At 38.4% G+C, this 22,208-nt stretch overlaps 1 protein-coding gene across 4 annotated transcripts in view; it reads right to left on the bottom strand.

Moving 5' to 3' along the window:
• Window positions 1–9,881: 9,881 nt before the first annotated feature.
• The window catches only part of PATL1 (PAT1 homolog 1, processing body mRNA decay factor), a 28,574-nt gene continuing 16,247 nt past the window's right edge, over window positions 9,882–22,208 (bottom strand). For all 4 annotated transcript variants that reach the window (XM_079102270.1, XM_079102271.1, XM_079102273.1 and 1 more), the window contains 8 exons: window positions 21,733–21,830; window positions 21,119–21,178; window positions 20,147–20,295; window positions 18,645–18,804; window positions 14,922–15,077; window positions 12,108–12,199; window positions 11,860–12,009; window positions 9,882–11,554 (listed from right to left, as the gene is read on the bottom strand). In XM_079102270.1, the coding sequence (XP_078958396.1) occupies window positions 11,533–11,554; window positions 11,860–12,009; window positions 12,108–12,199; window positions 14,922–15,077; window positions 18,645–18,804; window positions 20,147–20,295; window positions 21,119–21,178; window positions 21,733–21,830 (887 nt within the window). In that variant the 3' untranslated portion in view covers window positions 9,882–11,532. The remainder of the gene's footprint in view (window positions 11,555–11,859; window positions 12,010–12,107; window positions 12,200–14,921; window positions 15,078–18,644; window positions 18,805–20,146; window positions 20,296–21,118; window positions 21,179–21,732; window positions 21,831–22,208) is intronic.

The following is a 22,208-nucleotide window of genomic DNA, read 5'->3' as shown; positions in this document are numbered from 1 at the left end:
AATTACAGAGTTTCCATCTCCACATATGCACGGTCCCTCCCACCTCCCTGCTATCTAGAGCAGCCATGTTAATATTGATGAACATACAACAAAACACCATTATCATCTAAAGCTCGTGGTTTACATAAGCGTTCAGCCTATGGGTTTTGACAATGTACAATAATATGTATGAACCATTATAACACCACGCACAATAGTTTTAGGGCTCTGCCTATTCATCCTTTCCTCCCCGAACCCTTGTTACTGTCTCCAGTTTTGCCTTTTCCTGAATGTCATATCGTTGGAATTATACAGCATATAGCCTTTTCAGATTAACTTCCTTCACTTAGTAATATGTATTTATGTTTCTACCTTGTCTTTCCATGTCTTGATAGCTCATTTCTTTTTAGTGCTGAATAACATTCCATAATCTAGATGTTTATTCATTAACGTTTATTCATTAGCCAACTGAAGTATATTTTGGTTGTTTTTGGGAATTATGAGTAAAGCTATAAATATCTGTGTGCAGATTTTGGAAACATGTGGTCCTGTTTCCAATTCATTTGCAAATACTTTTAAGCTTAATTGTCATATTCTCCATTTTGGCACTGAGTCTTTGATCCAACTTTTGCTAAGGGTGTGATAATTAACAGCGCCCATTGTACCAATGCAACACAGGTAGGTGTTCAGCTACCTTGTTTTGCCCTCACTTCATTTGTATAAGCAGTAAAAACATTCTTACTGGAAAAGATTATTTGTTGTTTTGAGGGATAGCAGGAGTCTCTCTCTCCACTGAATAAGAAGAAATTCGAGTCTCTTAGGACAGATTCCCCTATAACTTTCCTGGGGACTGCTCCCAGGAGCAACACTCCTGCGGCAGTTAAGGAAACAGGGTGGGTCAGGAGCAGTAGAACTGAGATGCACTAGGAAGAGGCTGAGAGAGGCCTGGGGAGGTCTGGACTTGGGTAAGCTTTATCCAGGTGTCCAGTCTTGAGGAAAGATAGGGTTCTGCACTTAGCCTGCAGATTTTCCAGGAGAGGGCAATTCCCAGAGGGAGAGACTCAGCTGTGAGCCATCAGCCAACACTTGGCAGCTGAGGTTTGAGCACCTGGTCCTAAGGGGATCTTGGTGACAGAGCATTCACTATAGTATCAGCCATTTTTCCCTCCTAGGTCAGGACTCCTGTGGTTCCTGTAAGCTACATGAAAGCAGCAGCAGGCTGGACATCTGATATATACTATATACATCTGGTGTATACCACTGTACCTGGTGGTGAGCCTGACACTGTGTTTCCCAGAGTCACTGAGGCTAGTGTCATTCATCCTGCTTTCCCTAAGCAATTGTTTTTAGAGAAGGGTACCGGGGATTAAACCCAGGGATACTTGAACACTCACATCCCCAACCCTTTTTATTTTGAGACAGGGTCTCACTAAGTTGTTCAGGGTCTCACTAAATGGCTAAGGCTGGTTTTGAACTTGCAATCCTCCTATTTCAGCCTCCTCAGTCACACGCCACCCCACCTGGCACCTAAACAATTCTTAAAGCCTGCTGTTTATAGATACTGTATTAAAGAATGGAAAAAGGGCTTGGCAGATGAAATTATCTGTGTGGTCATCAAACAGTGGTCTTCCTGGTTTCCTTCGCTTGCTAAACTTTTTCTGGAGCAAGGGCTAAATCTGATCTCTTTGATCTTCCTCATTTGTTCAAGTTTGTGCAATAGAATGAAGAAATTCACAGAAACTAGAAGATACAAAAGTGAGTGTATCAGAACTGGTTCTTTAACAAAGTCTCAAAGGAGGTCATTTAACCCTCTATTTTAGGATTTTTAGGGGAACAGTCACTCTGAGAGAACAAGTACCATATTCTGGGTAGATTTTGTGTACGATCCTACGGGGAGTCAATGTGAATTTTAAAAGGGAGGGCTTCATACTGACTGGGAAAATCACCTCTCTCACTTCCTGGCAGGAAACACTACTAGCTTATTTCTGCAGTATACCGTCTTGGGATCTCATCCACCTGGCTTCAAATACTGTTCTTGCTAAGTGAATGCAACTTTGGGCCATTTACTTGATTTCTTACTGACTTCCTTATAATCACATTAATAGCATCTATTTTTCAAGGTTTTGGGGAAAGAATCAATGAAAATGCATGCTATGTGCCTGGCATGTACTACTGAATGCCAAATTAATTATTAATTATGCAAGACTACCTTCACTGCCAGTAGAGTTAGCATAAATGGGCCCACATGTGCTCCCTGATGTTAGACATGCCATAGAAAAGCCTGGAAACCGTTGGACTTTATATGAGGTGAAATAAATTAATAAAGTAAAGGGACACTAGCTTTCATTGAGTGTTAAACACTTCCATGGGTCATATCATTTCGTTTATTTTTGTCATAGTCCCAGTTGTTCTCTTTCACAGAGGAGACGGCTGACACTCGAATGTATAAAGGCAAAGCCAGTGTTCAAACAGAGATATAATCAGGCCTATCACACTACTCGTGTCTTGGAAATCTTTTTTTTTTTTTTATCACAAAAATGATTCAAATAGTTAAATGAGCTGTCCAGATGTTGCATGCCCATCTACACATAATTTAAATGTAAAAATATCTACAATGAAATGACATTGGTTTTAATTTTAATAACAAAATGATATTTTTAAAATATTTTAAAAAATTATCTCTAGCCTGCCCCTGTTCCATTATCCCCAGCTCAGGGTTGGCATGGTGCTCCCGGAAGCCTTCAGACACAGGCTTCTTTCTCCACAGTGTTTCTGTTGTTGAGGTTACTTTTGCCTCAAGGTGATGGCAAGAGCTTAAGTCACTGTAACTACATTCCAGGCAGTAAGAAGAAGGAAGAAAACAAAAAAGCAGTCACTCCCTTTTAAGGATCGTTTTTGAAAGTTTCACACAACATGTCTTCTTGCTGTCAGATGGAGAAGTAGTTGTGATTCAGGTTTTCTTTTTCTGCCACTTAGCGCAGTCTTGGACAAGTCATGGCCATGTTCTCTTTTCTTCCTTCCTTTGAATAGAAACTTTATTATATATTCATTTAAAAAGAGTTAAAAGTACTCAGAAATGTAAATAGAGAAAATAAAAATTCTTCATAGTTATACCTTTCAGAAATAACCTCTGTTAACAGTACATATTATTATGCTACTTTATGGATTTTTAGGAATAACTAAAAATATTTAATGATGAAATATTTGAAATATTTAGTATTCTAGAGCTGCTATAAAAATCACAGACTGAGGGCTGGGGAGATAGCTTGGCTGGTAAAGTGCTTGCCAAGCACAGGGCCCTGGGTTCGATCCCCAGCACTGAAAAAAAAAAAAGTCACAGACTGGGCTGAAATTTTTTTCAAGATTTTGGAGGCTAGAAGTCTAAGATCAGGCATTGGCTGGGTTGATTTCTTTTGGGGCCTCTCTCCCTGGCGTTTAGACAATCGTCCGTGTCTTTACCCCTTGCTCTGTGTTTGTCTGTGTCCTAATCTTTTCTTATAAGGAAAAGTCCTTGGACTAGGACCCACCCTATGATATCATTTTAATTTAACTGCCTCTTTAAAGACCCCATCTTCAAATACAGTCATAATATGAAGGACTGGGGGTTAGAACTGCAGTATGAGTTTAGGGGAAACACAATTCAGTCCATGACATACAGAGAGTACACATGCAAATGAAAGTAATGAAGTGCAATAATACAACTAATACCAATCCACCACTCAACATTTTGTAAGAAATACAAAATGACCGATTTCCTCCATCCTTGTATACCAGTCTCACTGCCCTAAACACTGTAAAGATCACTGCTGTCCCACATCTATTTTCAAAAAATTATTCCCTCAGTCACTTCGCCATTTTTTTTTTTTTTTTTTTTTTTTTTTGTACTGTAGATTGAACTCAGGGGTATTTTGCCAGAGTCACATTCCAGCTTTTTTTTTTTTTTTTTTTTTTTAAGACAGGGTCTCATCAAATTGCTTAGGGGTTCACTAAGTTGTTGAGGCTGACCTCAAATTTGTGATTCTCCTGCCTCAGCCTCCTGAATCACTGGGATTACAGACCTGTGCCACTGTGCCCGGCTTTATTTTGCCTTTTAAAGGTTGGTGTCCACTTTCTGAAGACAACATTTGAGTGTCAGGTTCTTTGGTAAATGCCCTCGCTATGGTTTGGATGTATATGATTTGTTCCCACCAAAATTTGAGTTGAAGTTTAATTGCCAGTGTACTAGTACTGAGTCAGTGGGACCTTTAAGAGGTAATTAGGTCATGGGGGCTCCACCTCAGGAAAGAATTAAAGCACCTGTGAAAGTGGGTTAGATACCATGAGTGAGTTATTTAAAGTGGGTCAGTTCCTCTGTCCCTTCTTCTGCATGCCCCTACTTCCTCTAACACAGTTCCGCCATGCGTGGAGCAGCTCGTGGCTCTTGCCAGAAGCTAAGCAGATGCTGATGCCACACTTTGTGCTTCCAGAACTGTGGACTAAGTGAAATCTCTTTCCTTTAGAAATCACCCAGCCTCTGGCCTTGTTACAGCAACAAAAAGTGGACTAAGCCCCCTTCCCCTGACAGGTGCCACTTCCATACAGCACTGTCATTTTTAAAGGCAGACGTGATGTTTTGTAGTATTTTATCTTAGAGGCTCTGCAAAGGCTTCCCATTTTAAGGAGAACAATCCTTCCCAGGCTGTGTGGCCTGTCTCCACTAACTTTCTGAGGCCCATCTCTCTTTGTCCCACTCCCTTTACTCCAGTGACACTGACCTTGGGTGAGTTCCTTGAATTCCTCACTCATTCTCCTTTCAGTGGCTGTCCTCTTCTCATTATTCATGTGTCTACTTGAATGTCACCCACTTGTCAGGGCTCCCCTGGCTACTCTGTCTAAAGTGCAAATCCTCCCCTCACTCTTGATTTCATTACCTTCTTTTGTTCTCTTTTTAACACTTATCACTCTAAGTATCCTATTCAGGACAAACTGTGCCAGAACAGGGGTCTAGTTTCTGTTTGTCACCACTGTCCGACTCATGCTATCAAATTGTTCCTAACCTAGGGGTGATTATGATAAAATGAGAGTTGGCCTTAGGTAACAATGGGCCTTGATTACTTCAAGGTCTGTCCTGAATAAGCATTTTAAATTCTGTTTCTTAATAACTGTCTCATGACCAGACATTTGTTGGTTGCCAGTTAGGTGTTGATCCTATGCTGGGTTTGGGGGAAGAGCTGAACAAGACAGTTTCTGCATTTGTGAGCTCCCATATTAATACAGTTAATGAATGAACCAATCACCCGTGACTGAATGTCCAATATAAAAAAGTGAATTTCAAAACACTGGGAAGGAGCACGAGTAGAAGCAAGGAGTGTTATGTTTAAAGCAAAAGGACTCTACAGATGTCTTGATAGCTGCATTCTTGTGATTCTGATCCTTACTGCAGTTGGTCCCAATAAGTACAACCTCAATTGCCCTTTTCTGGCATTCCTGAGAAGCCACTGCTTAATTTGCCTACTGAAAGTCAAGACATTAAAATCCAATCAGGAGAGACTGCAGATGACAATTTAAAGCCTTGTAACTTTTTAGCTTGTCCAACACAAAGTATGGGTCTAGGACAGGAGCCTTCTTACAGTTAGGATTCTAGATATAGAGCTTACAATTCAGGGTTTAAATCCCAGTTTTAGCCTTCACTGGCTGGGTGGTCTGACTGATTCATTTTGGTATAATACAACCATAGATGCCCACCCTATTTCAAAAGATTATACAGAGGATTAAAGTAGAAAATGGACATGTGTTCTTCATACATTATAAGATAGCTATGTAGAAATGTAAGGCGATTTTGTGGGTTCTCCTTTCTTCACTGTTGTATGAACAATGGCTGACCATTAAAGACTGAATCCTATTAACTGGAGAGCAGGTAGATAAATATGGCACAGCGGGACACAGCAGAACACTAAAAAGCCAGCAAAAGAACAGGATAGCTCACTACTCACAAAGATGTCCCTGATGTATTAAGGAAAAAGGTAAGAATATAGCTCTATCTTTGTATGCATACACATAAAGAAATCACTTGGAGGACAATACACTAAACTGCTGGCAGTTTTTTTTTTTTGCAGGCGGTGGGGCATGGAATTTGAGATACTTCCCCTTTGTTGATTATAGGCAGATTTCTTTCTTACTGTTTAGGTTGGTACAATCTAAGCAATTTAAGAGATGTCATGTTCACAACTGGCAAAGTACACCTACCTCCCCTCTAGATATTTTTCAGATCTCAAGTCTGATTTTGGTTAATATGGCTTTGGAGAATGAACTTGGCTAAACTGGGAGCATGAAGAGTGACAATGAATAATGAAGGAGTACCTCAGACAGCCTAATGTGGATCTTTTGCAAAATAAAAAGCAAAGCAGAGGATGCTGTGAGACCTGCAATCTAGCCACAAATGAGTCTCTAGTGCAAAAAGATGGTCAAAATAATACCACTATTTAGTGATTTTAAGATACTGAATCTGTAAAGACTTGTTTCCTAAAAACCCACATACCAATTTCTTAGAGATCGCAATATTAATCTATTTGAGCACAGCTGGGAGAAGAGGAAAAGTTCAAGAACCCTCTGGCTCTTCCACCCCACAAAGGCTATTCAGTTTCCAAGTCATGCCTTGCTCTTCCTAATGCTTAGCAGGGCAACTTTGGTGATACAGCACCTACAGTTTGGAAAAAATTATGCAACTTTGTGTAAATATGGTAGTATACTGGGAGATATAGCTTGGACTTATTAAAGTGAATCTTTGATTTTTCAGTTGGTGTATCCTTTTAAACGTGTACAATGGAGTAATTGCCCACATCTCAGGATAAGTTAACTGTTGTGCTTTCAGATGACTTTTCCAGACTCCTAGCATTCAATAGTTACAGTCAAATGCAATGTCTCTGAAGTTAAGCACATCTAGACATGTCAGTCTTGCTTGATTTTTCTCACTAGAAATAGATGCCTACTATTTATAGCAGTTTTGAGAATACCTTTTATGGTTATAATACAGACTCGCTCAACCAAAGAGAAGTTTGGAAAATAACGAAAAGCAACAACAATCACCTAAAGAGATGATTGAAATCCTCCACAAACCCTCCCATTATGGGCAATCATTGCTATTTGGTCATCTCTGTATTTTTTTCCTATACATTTTTTTTTTCTACACAGATTGCCAAGTACACATATAGAATCTACTTTTTACTTAACATGATATTCTTAGTATTTTTCTCAATTCTTTGAAAACAATTTTTCCTTAAAAATATGCTAAGGTAAACAATGCAAATTCTTGGTAGAAAATTTGGAAATTACTGAAAACACAAATTCCTAATAATGCCACCCTCTAGAGATAGACATCAGTTATCTTTTAGGAGCACATTCAATATCCTTTTTATTCATCACATATGCATTTTTATTTACAAAATGGACTCAAAGCAGATATACAATGTTTTTTCTCATACCATAAACTTTCCATAATTAAAAATTCTGCCTTTCAAATCGTCAATGACCCATGGATTCCAACATTTACTTACCACTATTGTGATGTTGAACACTTAGGTTATTTCTAATTTTTCTGTTACAAATAAAGCTGTAGTATCTTTGCTTTGTATTCTCTCTTTAGATTTTCTAAAGCTAAATTAATTGGTCAAAGGTTTTTTGAAATTTTCACATTGTCACAGGACTTTTTCAGAAATGCAAATTTATTATCACCAGGGAGTGGTAATCCCAAATTCCTATTAGTAATCCTTTAGACATTTTTGTTAATTTGATAGATTAAAAAATTATTTTTGATTTTCCTGATGACCAGCAGGGGAAGACTTGTTATTCATTTGCATTTTACGTTGGGAACTATTATGCACAAGTCTGTTACCTATTACCTATGAAAGCTTCTAACCCATCTATTACTTAGGCCTTCTTTTTTCATATATATATATATATATATATATATATGAAGACACATAAAGATTACACACATGGTTATCAGTTCTTAACTATGCCATGCTGTTGCAAAGTATTTTACTGCACAACTAATATAATTTTTTAAATTTTGAGGTGGGGTCTGGAGTTGTGGCTCAGTGGTAGAGCACTTGCCTGGCACATGTGAGGCCCTGGGTTCAATCCTCAGCCCCACATATAAATAAATAAAAGATCAGTTGACAACTGAAAAATAGTGAAAAAAAATTTTTTTTGAAACAGGGTCTTGCTAAGTTGTCCAGGCTAGGCTCAAACTAGTGATCCTCCTGCCTCAGCTTTGCAAGTCACCGGAATTACAGGAGTATGCAACCATGCCCAGGTATAATGTGATTATCAATATTGCCCTCATTTGTTATTCTAAGGCTTACCAATGACTTTTAGAGCACCTAGAACAATATCTGGTACATACATATGACTCAAAGCCAGTTAATGTTGTTGTGTAAGCTATTATAATCATGTAAAGTAGAAGAAAGTTTTAAGCTTGTTTTTGTCTCACAAAAACAAAGCCCCCTAGAGCCTCAAGTGCAAATGCTGTCCATCATGCTCCCTGAGGGTTTCCTCACAGACATGCTTAATCTAGTCTCCTGGGAACAAAAGGTCATCCTCCCTGCTGTCCCACTTTTGCAAAACAGGGTTACTAAGGAAACCTTGCGTTTGTTCATGCCAAGAGGTGAGAATACGTTTTTATCAGATGATAATTTTATTCCTTCACAGCAATAATATCCTGAGTCCCCTGCCCTGCTGCTAACTAGCTGTTACCTCAGGCAAGATATTTTAACCTCAGGGAGACTAATAAAGCATTATGCCAGCAGGTGCCCAGTAATAAGTAATCCTCCTTTCTAGTTTTTGGATTTTCTCCACTTGTTTGCTGAATCTTTATTTTGGGCAGGGGGTGAGGGGAAGAGGTACCAGGGATTGAACTCAGTGGCATTTGACCACTGAGCCACATCCCCAGCCCTATTTTCGTATTTCATTCAGAGACAGGGTTTCAGAGTTGCTTAGCACCTCACTTTTGCTGAGGCTGGCTTTGAACTCTTGATCCTTCTGCTTCAGCCTCTTGAGTCAATGGGATTATAGGCGTGTGGCACTACAACTGTCTGTTTGCTGAATCTTTTAAGCATTTAAGAGTAAAAAATGATATCAAGTCTGAAACTAAACTTACTGTAAAGAACTAACCTTTTCTCATCTCCTTTAAAGAGATTAATTTTAAGATATAATATGGTCAGTGTTAGGGGTATACCACCATGAGAACAGTTAAATGCCAAACTCAAAAAAGCCAAACATGTTGCTCTGCCTAGAGACAGATGGGACGGGATGGAGATTAACTACAGTCATGGTTCTGTTTTGTAGTTAAAATGCGGAGTGGGGGGGGGGCAGCATTTTGACTATAATAAGTATCCTAGGTTTTTAAAGGAAAGTTACCACATGCTTGGGAGGCTGAAGCAGGAGAATCTTGAGTTCAAAGCCAGCCTCAGCAAAAGCTAGGCCCTAAGCAACTCAGTAAGACCTTGCTTCTAAATTAAATACAAAAAAAGAGCTGGGGATGTGGCTCAGTGGTTAAATGCCTCTGGGTTCAATCCCTGGTACCAACAACAAAAAGATATTTAAAGCAGGGTGTAGTGGCATGTACCTATAATCCTAGTGATCTGGGAGGCCGATAAAGGAGGATATCAAGTTTTGAGGCCAGGCTGGGCAACTCAGTTACTGTATCAAAACAAAAAAATAAAAATATCTGGGGATATATCTCAGTGGTAGAGCCCCATTGGTTCAATCTCCAGTATGGTGGGCAGGGGGAATCTGTGTCCCTTACAACAAAAGAGGTAAAAACATTTTTACAATTCCCAACATCAAGAGGTTTGCCAGTGTATCTGTATTTGCTAGAAATACATAAAAAATATGTTCAGAAATAACAAAATGCCAGCACACAGTTATTTCAAGTATACAATTTGTTTTTATTTACAATACCCTATAAAAATGTAAATTTAGAAACTTTTATTTTCATTAATTAGAACCAAACAAAAAAGATAAAGTACAGTAAGGAAGAAATAATAATCAAGTATTCACTTGATCAGTTGTGAAGGGAAGGTAGGAAAGGCGCATAGTGGAAATAGTCAGTAATGACAGTGGAGGAAAGCTAGGTAATGTCACTGGGGAACAGCTGGTGAATCCTGGGGTTACAGAATGGGAAGAAACGGAGATGGAGAACAAGGACAGCTGGTTATAACAGGATTTTACTGTTGTACAATACATGTATGTGCAAAATGTTTATTCTCTTTAAATGTCATAGCCTGTCGCCCCACTACATTCGAAAAGGTGAGAGCGGCATAAAGGAGATTGGAAGGGCATGTGTAATTAATTCAGATTTAATCTTCTTGAGGACTGAATCACTAAGGACCAACACTCTTTATCCTGGTTGATTGTTGAAAGGAAGAAGGGTGTGACAAAGATCATGGCAGGTTGAACCTGCTAAGATTCAAACCCAGGCCCCTGGCAGCCTGGGAATGAGGCTTGGGTGAGATGGAAGCCAGGACGGCAGTTCTCTCCATGGTGTGGAGGAAGCTGAAGAGCAGAGCAGGCCAAGCTTAGCTTCCAGGGCTACACTTGGAGGTTTCTACCCATGGTACCAGATGAAAGCGAGGAAGAGAGATGGACAAGCATGGCTTTCTGAAGTCACCTCAGGAAGACAGAGTGCAAAAAGCTACGCTGCTGAAGCAGGCTGTGAGTGAGGGTCATCTCGGGGCTCCCGAATGTACTGGAGGAACAGGCTCAAGCACACCGTGGTGGAGCAGGAAAAAGGCTTAACCGTGTGCCGTTTCTGTCAGGGTGGACAGAAACAAAGGAACTTCAAGTGGGAAGAGGAAAGTGACTTCTCAGCCTAGAGCTGGACAGCAGTCAATTAAGAAATCTGATTTTATTAAATGTGCCATATACCCTGTATTTATATTAAAACAGAGACCCACCAAATTAATTACAAGATGGAACAGAAACAAATTAAAAATACATCAGCTGGTTTGTTCAGAGGCGGTATGTGTCAACTGAATATTTTTCAATTTAAAATTCATTCTTTAAGGACCCTCTGGAGACCATACAAATGTATGTATGGGGTGTGTGTTTTTAGATTCTGATTTCTATTTAGTTGGCTCTCCTACACTCATAGTAATATGGGGTAATGAAAAAAGACTTCGAGAGGATGAGGGGAGGAATCTTTTGGAAGGCTACAATCTACTTTGAACTGGAATAGTGGTAGTGGGATCAAGGGAGATATGTATTTTTTTTTTTTTGTCTCTAGGGCAAAGAAAATACAAAATTGAGAAGAACTGAGTAAAAACAGAACATGCAGAATTGTAACACAGAAGGTAAAGAAGAAACCCAGCATAAGTATCACCCAGCCAAATTTCACAGAGCAGTGGGGGAATACCTGGCATTTAGAGACAACCCCTGTTAACAGGAATCGATCCCACAAGACTTTTTGCTTTGGGGAATAATCTACCTTCCCTCCCTCAGTAAAAACACTCCATTGGTGATGGCAGCAGTGCAGGTGGCAGCCAAAAGGAGGTACAGGACACATTTGCAGATCTTTTATCGTATCCCCTGAACTAGCCTAAGGGTATAAAGAAAGAGAAAGAAAACTTGTTTATATAAATAAGTTAAAACAGAAGGCAAACTTTTGTATTAAAGTTTCAACCTTGTGAAGATTCTCAATAAGGAAACACCCAAGACACTGTTCTAGCCGACCTCAATGAGGGTACTGCTGCACCCACTATAGCATTTTATATCAGCAGATACACAAATGTTTATTTAAAGTCTTTACTCTTTTCCACCAAATTCAGTTTTATCCTCCCCTCTATCAAAAACTTCTAAAACGCCAACTTTGGTGACATGTGCAACCATCCTTTTAAAACTTACTGCAGTTTTGTCTCCAGCAAGTTCAATTTCTGCCGGTCGACATAGCGAGAAAAAAGGGACACTAGGTTTGTGGGTATAGAGATTGGTTTGGCCAGGGCTGCTTGGGGAATCCGTAGAAGTTCTCGGGTGGCCATGAACATCACCTCCGTCCTGATAGGGAAAACCCCAAACAACAATATGAGAAAAAAAGAAAAAGAAAGAAAATATTACCTGAAAGAACTTAAAATAGAGAAACAGTCTATACTGACCACTGGTTATTTTGCGCTGATTCTGTAGCAGGGTCTGAACTCTGAAGGTCTTCCCCACGGCTCAGGAGGACAAGGAGCAGTGACAGGCCAAACTGTAAGAGAAGACAGAGTATCAAACAATGCAGCCAAACCTCCTCTACCACAACTGACAGGATCCTGGCACTGAATGGGAACGGCACTAAGAAACAATGACCTCACTGCTGTGTTTGTGAAACCAGGTGGAAAATGGACAGCCTGAGCTGGAAGCCTGTATCCTTCTCCAGGTTTCGCTTCTGGCACAGCCATGACCAAGCACAGCCAATGGAAACAGAAAATCACAGTGTCCAACATTCCTGTCTGTGCCTGACCCTCGGGTGAAAAGATGATTTCTCCCCCCGTCATGGTTAACATGGGATTTGGCTTTTCTCCTATTTACAAGAACTACAATGGATTAAAAAGAAAAGTCAATTATAGTTCATGGAAAATGAAAAAGCATTAAATAAATGAGTAAAATATTTTGATAAAAAAAGATGTTAGAAAATGTAGAACAAGGTACAGAAAAGGCTGATGTATACAGAGAAAAATTCCTCAATAAGGGACACTCGGGACTACAAAGGCTTACACAGAATGTTAATAGGAATCTTAATAAAGACAGGATAAACAGATGCATTCATTCTATCTAGAATTAAAATTCAGCAACATGATACTTAGAAACTGAAATATACAAAAATGACTTTTGTAAAAGGAGGAAACTGAAATATACAAAAATGACTTTTGTAAAAGGAGGAAACATATAGTTTAAAGGGGCATGAAACAAAAATACAAGTAGGGATAAGAAACAGTAGGTTAAATAAAGAATCACATGATCTATAATGGAACATAAAGGAAAGCCGGTAATATTTTGGGATTCCATCCCAACTTCATGAATTCACCTTACAGGGAGGATAATCTTGACTTTCCACAAAATTCTCTTTCATTTTGTTTGTATGGAAGGGGGAAGCACTGGGCTACATGATCTTATCTAACCTCACAATTTCCTACTACCTTTACCGCAATTAAAATCAAGATATCAAATCATATCCCTGATTTCTTCAGAAGCCCATCTACACCCTAAGGCAGTTACCTCTCCTGCTCTGACGTCTGCCCTTCAGAGTCACGCTCTGGTAGGTTTGTGGGTGGAAGGGACAAAGAGGCCTTGAGATTACTACTTTTCACCTCTACTGTATGGAGCAGCCCTAAATGAGCGTCTATTTTGTGTGGGGCACTACATGAAGCACTCACAGGCATCATCTCAGTGAAGTACAAGGACAACTTTGTCAAGTCTACATCATCACCTCCATTTTACAGATCAGGAAGTTCTCACAGGGAAGTGAGAAAAATCTGTCTGGAATTATAAAGCTAATATGGCAAACAAGTACTGAAACCTGGTCTATTTAAAAACTCAGGTTCTTTCCTTCTAATTATGCTTCCTCTAGGAGTTGCTGGATCTTTAATCTGACATAAATAAAATATGAAATGGGAAATCTCTACTATTTATAGCCATATAACAAAGACCACCAATCATTACCTAGTATGATATATCTTCCCTCTCATTACTAGGAACTCTGATTTTACTTGGGGCAACAATGATGTGTGATAAAAGCTATTTTTCAGACTTCCCTGCAGTTAGGTTTATCTGTTAGTCTAAATCCCGACCATTGATATTAAGTAGAAGTTGGTCTGAACTCCTGGAAAAGGTCCCAATGAAGAGGACAGACAATCAATTCACACCTTCCAAAATCACCCTCCTTCCTGATGTAAATTCCACACCATCCTGAATCTTTAGGGAATCATGAATACAGAAACCACTGCTACTAAAGATGGCAGAGAAAAAAAATATATATAGCCTGGACCCCCCATTCCCCTGTGCACTGACTATACCAGATTTATTTCACAAGAGATACATAAAATCCTATTTCAACAAACAAACAAAAGCAACAAAAAAATAACAACACTGTTGTTATCCCTAGCTTGAAAAGGCTTAAAAATAACAGCACTTACTTCTGGCTTTTGTTACTAGGATTAATGTGACTTCTGACTAAAAGAAATAAACCCCTTTGAACAAGTTATCACAGCCATGGTAGCCATCATTTTTTAATCTATAACTCAAATTTAGATGCTTCACTAGTATGGAGAATCCTCAGAAAACTTGGAATGGAACCACCATTTGACCAGCTATCCCACTCTTCAGTTTATACCCAAAGGACTTAAATCAGCATATTACAGTGACATAGCCACATCAATGTTTATAGCAGCTCAATTCGCAATAGATAAACTATGGAACCAACCTAGATGCCCTTCAGCAGATGAATGGATGATGAAAATGTGGTACATATACATGATGAAATATTACTCAGTCTTAAAGAATGAAATTATGGCATTTGCAGGTAAATGGATGGAACTAGAGAATATTGTGCTACGTGAAATAAACCAATCTCCAAAAACCCAAAGGCCAAATGTTTTCTCTGATAAGTGGATGCTGATAGAAGTGGGGCAGGGTAGGGATGAGTGAGGAACTTTGGATTGTGCAGAGGGGAAATAGGTGAGGGGTGGGGCAGTGGGGATGCAAACGATGGTAGAATGAGACAGACAATATTACCCTATATACATGTATGATTACACCACTGGTGTGACTCAGCACCATGTACAGCCAGAGGAATGAGAAGTTATGCTCCATTTGTGTACAATGTGTCAAAATGCATGCTATTGTCATGCATAACAAATTTGAATAAATTTAGAAAAAAAGGAAAAAAAAAAAGAAATTTAGATGCTTCATAAAATACAAGGCAAGACCACCTTGTTCTGGAGCACAGCAGCGAGGTGAGGGTTGGAGGGTGCTGGTGCAGTTGCACTTTGAGGTAGGTTCATTAGCTGTTGCAGAAGGCTGGTGACAGTCACTGAAGGAAGATGATAAAGGAGGAGAGAGAAGGGACTCAATAAACATGGCAGCACCTACAAAAAATAAACAAGAGCATTACATCCTGTCAACTGCTCCTTCAATTCCGTCAATTGCCATGAATGGACGGATGCTCAGCTGTATACTCAACAATTTATGGCAAGATTTAAGGAAAAAGAGGTGGCAAGCCCACTGGATATGACTGAAAGCTCAACAATGGATTCTAACGTATCTATTGAGAGCATCCTCATTTCAATCTTCACTGGAAATGCCATGACTTATGCGAACCAAGGGGGGTAAAATCACTTAAAATATCAAATTCATAGTAAAACATCGTATTAAATATTGTTTTGGTATGAATATTTAGCTTACTTCAAAAACTTTAAATGGCTTAAAATGCCTACAAGGTGCCAGATACCATGGGTACAAAATAAAAAGGCTGGGACACAGGTCAGAGACCAACCCTCAGACATCTGAAGTATAGTGGGGAAAGACTGCCAATTTCAATATAATGTGAGAAACACTCTAAAGTTCAGACTACTACATAATTACTGATAAGTATTTTCAGACTTAATTTTATATTATTTATAAAAGCTCAGTGAAGAAATGAACAAATAGTTAACTAATAATTATTAGAGAAGCTAAGTCAGCGTTCAGAGTTACATAGTTGGTACTAGAGTCAACCCAACAATGTTGAATTGTAGCCTTCTACTCATTTATTCTTTTTTGCCATGTGATCTAGACTGGAAAAAGTTAAAAATACACAGAAACTAATATAGCTGATTTTTCAACATAGAAGGAAAATAAGAGCTGGACATGGTGGCACATGCCTGTCATCCTGACTGGAGAGGCTTAGGATCTCAAGTTCAAGGCCAGTCTCAGCAACTTAAGTAAGACACTGTCTTAAAATAAAAATAAAAGGGCTGGGGATGTAGCTCAGTGGTAAAGCGCTCCTGGGTTGAATCCCTAGTACAAAAAAAGAAAAGAAATCGAGAGCTTCCAGGGCACTCAATGTTCATGCTATTAAATAAAGTTATGTATTATTTTAAATGGCATTCAAGGACAGAGACTGGGCCACTTTTGTTGTTTACTACTCTATACAAAGCTTTTTATCAGACATTTAAAGACATACAAAGAACAGTAAAATGTTCATGCACCTACTACTCAACTTCAATAGAAAATTATCAGTATTCTCCCAATTTTATTAAACCTGTTCCTTCTGTATTTTATTATTTCATCCAAAAATACTTATCAAACAAAATTAAAAATAATTTTGTAGTATCAGCTAATACCTACTCAAAATTCCTACAATATCAAACAAAATTAAAAATAATTTTGTAGTATCAGCTAATACCTACTCAAAATTCCTATTTCTCCAATTGAGCCAAAAATATCTTTTAGCAGCTGATTTGTTTTAATCATGATCAAACAAGATCCATATACTGCATTTGATTGATAAGGTTTTAAAAACAACTCATGCCATTTATTTACTGAATAAACAACGTGTAATTTGTCCCAGTTTGAATTTGGCAACTGCACCTCTGCAGTGTCAGTTAAATGGTTCTGCCATTCAGTATTTCCCCAAGAACTGATGGTGGGAATTACAAGTTCCATTAGACATAGGTTCAATGGAGCAGGGTGGGGCAGAAGAGGGATGAAGGAAAACTGCAGGAATGAAGAAGCACAGTGCTTAGGTGTCCCGTTCTTAGTGGCATTAGCAGTGCCTCACTGAATTCAGCTTTCAATCTGCTCCAAACATGTAAAGGTTTACAAAATGATTATTTTCTGAAGTTCTATAAAAACATTTATAAACCAACTCTGGTAACCATGACATCTGGTTGTAATATAGAAGCAGGATAAATGCTTGAGTCTTTCCCTTTATTTACCTATTTTCAGGATGAGCTGATGGCCTGGCAGTCTCCAAAGAGGACTGTTTTATTTTTGGTGTCATTATGAACTCATTAAATGAAATACACTTCTTTCAGTCCACTACTGTGATTTTTTTCTTTCTGATACAAATGATCCCATTTTTGGCCAACAAGAGCCCTTTCAAGTTGATTTGTGCATCCACAGGACCCAAGTAACCTATTAACTTCCTTGCTTTCAGGCACACAATATTTCAGGATTGCCTTGTACATTTCAGCTCCAACCTGCAACCAGCTATTACTTTAAGAACACGGTTTTGAGAGATGTAGTCTACTACTCTTCAAAACACCAAGGTAAAAACTCAGGCTCTACATTTAATCAGTTCTTCCTCACCAGCAGGTAAGCTCCATAAGGACAAGCATGTTTGTATTCCTAGCTCCTAGGACTAGGTGCTCTATTGCTAGGATGTAAAATAGTGTCCAGTACATATCTGCCAACTGAGTAAAGCTTACTCAAACTTGCTCTGTGTAATTATAGAAAGAGTGCCTGCTGCCTCACTGCTTATAGCATACATGCTCTAAAACAGTAGTAACTTTTCAGTTTAGTCAATTTACTAGGATAAACCACCTGAGTCTTTTAAAAATAAACTTCCTTTTTCACTTCACTTTCCTAATGATGAGACCTAAACTGTTCATTCACTTCTGTAGATGCTAAAATTTTAAGAGTCTACAGAAGGAACAGTTTCCAGCTTCTAATGTATCCTGGCACCACTTGCCTTCTGTGGAATAACTGCCTCTACAGGTCTTACTCAGCTTCTAGTTGACTATGACAAGCTCACTCATACACGTTTAGTATTCTGAATTTCATACTCTTTAACACTAATCCTTTGGCCTACCTTTTGCAATTTCTTGTTTTGACCTCTCAAACCATTCTAAATTTTGTTATCTCTTAAGAGCTATTACAGGGATAAGCAGAGAGGAATTTTAACCAAATATTGACTTGTAAACTTGATATTCGTGTCTCAAATTCCAGTCCAGTATTAAACCATAAAAGAATTATTTTTAAAAGCACTGGTCTGATTCCTGTGGGACACAATTCAACCTAAGGCTATAGGCTAATGTTAAACTACTCAGAACAGCCTAATGAGCAATAGTTTACCTTCTAGAAAGTAACCGCCAGAAGTTTTCAAATGTTAGGAGGCACCCCATCAGCTGAGGACTTGATTTATCTTCTGTAAATTCTTTTTTTCCTTGTGGTATTAGGGATTGAATCCAGGAGCCTCACCAATGGACCACATCCCCAGTCCTTTTTATTTTGACACAGGGTACAGCTAAGTTGCTGAGGCTGGCCTTGAACTTGCAATCCTCCTACCTTGGCATCCTGAGTTGCTGAGATTGCAAGCATTCAACACGGGACCCAGCCATCCCCTATAAATTCTGATTCAGCATTTGGGGTATAGTGCTGACTTATTTGCTTCCCTAGTAATTCTGATACAGACCACATTGTCACAACTATGTTGTGAATTAAGATGGACCTGCTGATTTCCTTGTGTTTAGAAAGATGGTCTGTTCCACTAAATATGGAATTTAAAAAATACATCTAAATTACTTAAGGTTTTGTTTTAAATAATCAAATCCTAATGTCAAAGTTTTGACCAAAACAACACAAAAGGGAGAAGAGACAAAGAAGTTAAATTCTGGAAATTTTATAAACAGTGAAAAAAACTGCAAGGACAGATGTCCCACATGGTGGATCACCTCATCTTGTGCATCCTTCTTGATAAGGAAAGGGAGGTTCCTGGCAGTTGTCATGAGAATGTCAGCTGCTTGCTCTGTGGAGAGGAAAGGGAGAATACGGGCAACCATTCTCTTCCCTTTTCGGATACACATGATCTGTACAAATTGGTCATCACTTGGCCTACAAGGGAAGAAAAATGACAACTTTCATTAACAAGAGCAATACAGGAAATCCTCATGTTTTTTCCTCTTAGATGTTTCTAAATTAATACACTGCATTCATTTTCCCTCTTCAATGATCTGATTACAAAATAGTGAGAATTCTCCAACTTTAACCAAATAATAAAAAGCATATTTTCAATTTCACAAATTACATGTTAGAAAAACTTGGTGCATGATTAAGCAGCTATGCAACTATCACGTGGTTAATAGAGCAACATGCAAAATGTGTGTGTATATATGTGTATATACACACGCACACACATATAAATAAAAACAATGAGTTAATTTTACAAGTGTCAATATTTTGTAAACTCTTTTCCACGTAAATAGATACACTTCCACCATATACATTTTAATGCCACTGTAACACGATGATTTATGGACAAACCACAAATAGTTTCAACCAGTTCCTTATCAGCCCTAAAAACACTACAAAAGGTTTGTTGGAAAGAAAGTGCTTTTTTTTTTTTTTTTTTTTAAATATATATATTGGGCTGGGGTTGTGGCTCAGTGTTGGAGTACTTGCCTACCATGTGTGAGACACTGGGTTTGACTCTGAGCACCACATATAAATAAATGAATGAAAATAAAGGCCCATTAACAAATAAAAAACAATAATAATAAAAATAATTTGAAATATACACATATACTTAGTTGTTGATGGACCTTCCTGGCAAAGGGAAAGAGAATTTTTAGGCAATGTAGTCCTCTTGCATTCATCAATTAAGTATTTGGGATTTACAGAACATTTGCCAACAACAGGATTCTGTTCCAGATAACGAGGAGAAGAGATATTATACAGAAAAACAACAAAAGTTACAGAACTTAAGACTCCACTGGAAGACTGACTGGTTTCTATATCATATACATATTCTGTGGAAATTCCAAGGAAATATGTTTACAATTCTCATTTTAGTAGAAAATCAAACACATGAAGATTGCAAGGTAGAAAAGGCTAGTAATCATAAGCCGCATACAATCTGTAAGCTCAAAAACAAAAATCCAATGTCCCTCACTGTTTATCTGCAGCACCTAGCACAATTCCTAGTGGATACTGAATACATATTTGTTGAATAAATGAACTCAGGATAAGAAGACCTCCCCACCCCGCCCAGCCACCGGCTGGGAAAGATTATGAAATGTCTAACATGAAATCACCTTTTGAGTTTGGACAAAAAGTAGATTCTGAGCTTACAGAGATAGCAGGGGAGGGTCCTGAAAAGGCAGAAATGTGTAAAGCTCAGTCTGACAGAGAAATAAGTCCAGGTAATCTTATTTTCCTCAAAGTGCACAAAGCTTACCTCTCTTGCCCAGGCAATTTACCCCTTAAGTTGTCATACATGCTACAGATTTTGTGCTTTCTCTCATCCATCAAGGCAGGCCGCTCTTCTTCTAAACTTAGGAGATAACGCCTTTCATAATCTTCCACATCGAGAAGTAAACTATAAGTCTAAGGGAGAGACAAATCAGGCTACAGCATGCTATGTCAGGATCATCAAGTATTAGATAAACAACCTCACAGTTTGGACCACCAAATTTTCCAGCAGCAATATTAGCACTGTATACATAACTTTCTGTATTACTGCCACAAGTGGTACCTTGTATTTATAAAAATGTTAATAAGTAACTTTACCACTGGGTGCCAGCCTCTGTTCTAAACACCTTACACTCATTCACTGAATCCTTGCCATTAGAAAACTATCATAATCATCTTCATTTTTACAGATAAAGAAACTGAGGACATCACAGAAAGATTAAATAACTCACTTCCATATCAGACTCAGTCAGAAATGGAAGACATGATTTGCACCCTGGAGACTATACTCCAAGGCCACCTTCTATGACTTTGCCATGTGGTATTTACGCTTTACACAACTCTATACATTATCTAATTTTCCTTAGCACCCAAGGAGTATCCAATAATTATCTGTGAACTGACTTAATAAATCCACAGAAGAAACAATATAAATTTTAGTCCCATTTTTACTAGGCTTAGAAAGATGACCTGCCCAGAAATACTCAGCTATTAATTGAACGAGTCTGAACAAAAATTCAGTACTTCTAATTTTAACTGCAGTATTCTTTTCATGATACCACAGGCAAGGTATACCACAATTCTTTTTGGAGTGCTCTGGCACACAATAAGCAATACTAAGAATATATTCTTAATTAAAGAACACTGAGTCATTGCTCACTTTTCTGCTTCTTGGGTATACACACATTTCAGAGTTCCTTATTTGAAACTAATTACAGTAACAAATCCTAAAACTTACTTTCTCAATTATGACAAGGGTTTTTCTTCTCTTGTCCCGAACCTGCTTTTCTTTTGTCTCCTAGAAAAGACAAGATTTTCAGTGTCTGAGAACTCTGCTAAGAACAATTTAACAAATATGCATCTGCAGCTTCATTTGTGAAAATATTTTAAGAGAATCTTGATTCTGTGCAAGTTAATAATCTAAAATGACACTAACACAAGGTTCAGAGTTGACAGACTCAACCAACACACAAACTGTTAAACTGAATTTATAGACAGGCAAAAGGTAATTATAGAATTTAACAGAGGACAAAGATTTCATAGCAAATTTTGAGAACACACAGAAAATAGTAATTTTTAACGAAAGAGCAAATTGGAGTAAATAGATGTTGTTTGCAGATAAATGTACCCATCGAGATTCCTGCCTCTTTGGACCTTCACTCACTACATCAGAAATGAAGGTGCTATTATTTCAGCATGTCTGTGGAAAACCAGAAGGCCATTACGTGTCAAGTGAGAAGCTCCAGAGCTTAGACGATAAACAACTTTGTCATGACCCATCTTCCACAGTGACCCCAAAGGAACTGGTGATGACCAAGCGGGTCTTAAATACACAATCCTACAGACACTTACATCATCCTCACTCCGAGATGTCACAACAGCATCGATCATTTTTCTAGGGTTGTTCACACTAGAGACAGTGAGCTTCCCCAAAGAGCCCTCAAACTGCACTGTAAGGACAAAAAAATTCCAACAAAATAAAAACTCAGCAATACAGGCAGGCAGCATTCACAGATCTTTACTTCTTTGTTCTTTACTCACAGTTGACAACTTACTACAAAAAAACCTATGTATCACTTAAAGCAACTCATTATAATCTATTACTTCTCATTCCTTCTTCTCTATTTTAAACATATTAAAAGCACCTTGGAGGTCATCTGTCAAGCCACATACTTTATGGCCAAATAAAGGCTGACTTTGCGTATATTAATGGCAACAGTGCCATTAATAACAGTAAGTTATTTTTGAACATCTCAAACCATCCACACACACAGGATAGCAGGAATACCCTCTTCTCCTTGCCCCCACAAGAAGACAAAACATACGTG

The sequence above is a fragment of the Sciurus vulgaris genome (assembly GCF_902686455.1).
Source record: "Sciurus vulgaris genome assembly, chromosome: 11".
NCBI classification, from domain to species: domain Eukaryota; kingdom Metazoa; phylum Chordata; class Mammalia; order Rodentia; family Sciuridae; genus Sciurus; species Sciurus vulgaris.
Note: the sequence above shows the minus strand (reverse complement) of the source record. Positions and strands in the feature narration are given on the sequence as shown.